The sequence below is a fragment of the Myotis lucifugus genome, unplaced genomic scaffold, assembly GCF_000147115.1.
Source record: "Myotis lucifugus unplaced genomic scaffold, Myoluc2.0 scaffold_2196, whole genome shotgun sequence".
In the NCBI taxonomy this organism is placed as follows: domain Eukaryota; kingdom Metazoa; phylum Chordata; class Mammalia; order Chiroptera; family Vespertilionidae; genus Myotis; species Myotis lucifugus.
In genome coordinates, this window is record NW_005873244.1 from 16,494 (window position 1) to 18,897 (window position 2,404).

A 2,404-nucleotide genomic window follows, 5' to 3' on the forward strand; every position below is an offset into this window, starting at 1 on the left:
AACAGGACTAGGGAAGGGAATAAATCAATAAAACCCCCTAGTATTGCAGAAATACAGTGTACCATTTATGAGGAACTCAGACTGAGAATATTGACAATAAATTTAGGACTTGCTAGGCCAGTGATGGCGAACCTTTGGAGCTCGGCGTGTCAGCATTTTGAAAAACCCTAACTTAACTCTGGTGCCGTGTCACATATAGAAATTGTTTGATATTTGCAACCATAGTAAAACAAAGACTTATATTTTCAATATTTATTTTATATATTTAAATGCCATTGAACAAAGAAAAATCAACCAAAAAAATGAGTTCGCGAGTCACCTGACCCGCGGGCCATAGGTTCAACATCACTGTGCTAGGCCCACATCCCCAGGGGTCTACCCACCAGAGAAAGTACCAAAGCCTAGACCCCAAACACCTGCCGACGCAGGGCAGTCCCAGGGAAGACCACCAGCAAGGCTAAAAGGACAACCATCAAACAGCTAAAGAAATACCGGAACACAGGGTGGGTCTCTGGACACAGCGCCCTGAGCCCCGCATGTGGGATGTGCTGACCGGACCCTGGGCTGAGGTGGCAGCGGTGTGGGAGCCACAGGGTCAGCAGGGCGGCTGGGGGGTCACCGTCTCCCCGCTGGGGGCCCTTATCTCCCAGGGGGGCCCTGGCAGCGCCTCCTGGGACCCGGGTCACCTACTTGGTCCAGGCCGTGCAGGCTGCCTGGGTGCCCCCCGCAGAGAAGGTGCCCGGCTGGCAGTCTTCACACAGCGTGTCCTCCCACTCGGTGCCTGAGAAACGACAGTGTCGGGCAGGGGGCTCCTCGGGGACCCCTCAGGCCGGGGTCCGGGCCTGTGTCCTCAGGGGGAGCCGCGCTCACCTGTCTCCCGCACCCTCTGGCCCGGGCGGCAGACACTGTGGGGCCTGCACTGGACACAGGCGTCCCCGTCCTGTCGCTCACAGAAGTGGCCGTGCCCGCAGCCGCACACCGTGTTGGTCCGGGTGGTGCAGTTCCGTCTGGTCACCTGGCCCAGGCCTGGGACCCAGAGAAGGAGCTCAGAGCAGCAGCAAGGCCTGCCAGGGCTGGGGGAGCGCCCGTCCCGGGAGGACACCACGCTGAGGGCTGGGCAGCGCCCGCAGGCCTGGGAAGGGCACGGGGACAGGGGTGCAGCCCCCTCTGCTCCCCCTGGACCCTGCCGGCTGCAGCCCAGGCTCAGCCGGAACATAGGCCCGGAGCTGCCGGACGCAGAGGCCAGTCCCAAGGGGCTCCTGGTCTCACCTGGGTCACAGACGCGGCATGGCAGACACTCGGGCAGGCCGTTGAGGTGGGCAGTGTAGGTGCCCGGCGTGCAGGGCTCACACATTGTGCCTGCGAACTCACCGCAGGCCTCCTTCACCCGGTAGCCTGCAGCCAAGCGGGCACACACTCAGGGCAGGTCGCCCCTGGGAGCCCGGGCAGGTGTGACACCCCCCAGGGGTCACCCCACCTGGGCTGTTCCCCAGGCCAATGAGCCCGCTTGGCAGGACAGAGAACTTTCTGGAAGTTGGGGCCTCCTGGGGCACAGAGGCCTGGCTCTGAGCCCCCCTCTCCTGGCCTGAAATGGGCTGCCCACACCAGCCCCTCCCTGAGCAGTGAGCTGAGGGTATGGGAGGGGGCGTTTTGGGAAGATGGGGGTGCCCTCTGTGCCCCGGGCCTTCAGGCCTCCCATGAAGGGGTGCTGGGAGCAGAGGGGCTCCAGGACAGGGGAGGGGGGATGCCTGCCCCCAGCACAGCCCCGCCCCCCAGGGGCCCTGCAGAGCTGCACCCACCTGGCCTGCACTTGGGGCAGCACATGGCCCCCGTCGGGAACTCCTCCTCTTTGCACGAGGGCATTCCCAGTGCGCAGGGCGGGGCTGTCAGAAGGAGGAGGCTCAGGGCCTAAGGGAGATGGGGGGGCGTTGGAGCAGAGCAGCTGCCTGGGCCTCAGTCTCACCCTCCGCTAAATGGGCCATGCCCTGCAGGGGGGCCAGGACAGGATTGTCTATTTTTTTTAATTGCTTAAAATATTACAAAGAGAGTACATTTGTCTTTTTTTCCCCCCTGACCTTCCCAGCCTCCCCTACCCCCAAGTGTCTTGTTTCCATTGGTTATGCTCATATGCATGCATACAAGTCCTTTGGTTGATCTCTTATCCCGCCCCCAACTCCCCACAACCCTCCCCAGCCTTCCTGCTGTAGTTTGACAGTCTGTTTAATGCTGCTCAGCCTCTGTATCTATTTTTGTTCATCAGTTTATAATGGTCTTTATTATCCATAAATGAGTGAGATCATGTGGTATTTTTCTTTCACTGACTGGCTTATTTTACTTAGCATAATGCTCTCCAGGTCCGTCCCATGCTGTTGCAAATGGTAAGAATTCCTTCCTTTTACAGCAG

The 2,404-nt window shown here is 59.6% G+C and overlaps 1 protein-coding gene across 2 annotated transcripts in view; it reads right to left on the reverse strand.

Moving 5' to 3' along the window:
- Positions 1-237: 237 nt before the first annotated feature.
- LOC102423379 (tumor necrosis factor receptor superfamily member 14) overlaps positions 238-2,404 on the reverse strand; it is a 4,493-nt gene continuing 2,326 nt past the window's right edge. For both annotated transcript variants that reach the window (XM_023748968.1, XM_006108381.3), the window contains 4 exons: positions 1,800-1,908; positions 1,270-1,395; positions 871-1,026; positions 238-781 (listed from right to left, as the gene is read on the reverse strand). In XM_023748968.1, coding sequence (XP_023604736.1) covers positions 687-781; positions 871-1,026; positions 1,270-1,395; positions 1,800-1,908 — 486 coding nt within the window. In that variant the 3' untranslated portion in view covers positions 238-686. The remainder of the gene's footprint in view (positions 782-870; positions 1,027-1,269; positions 1,396-1,799; positions 1,909-2,404) is intronic.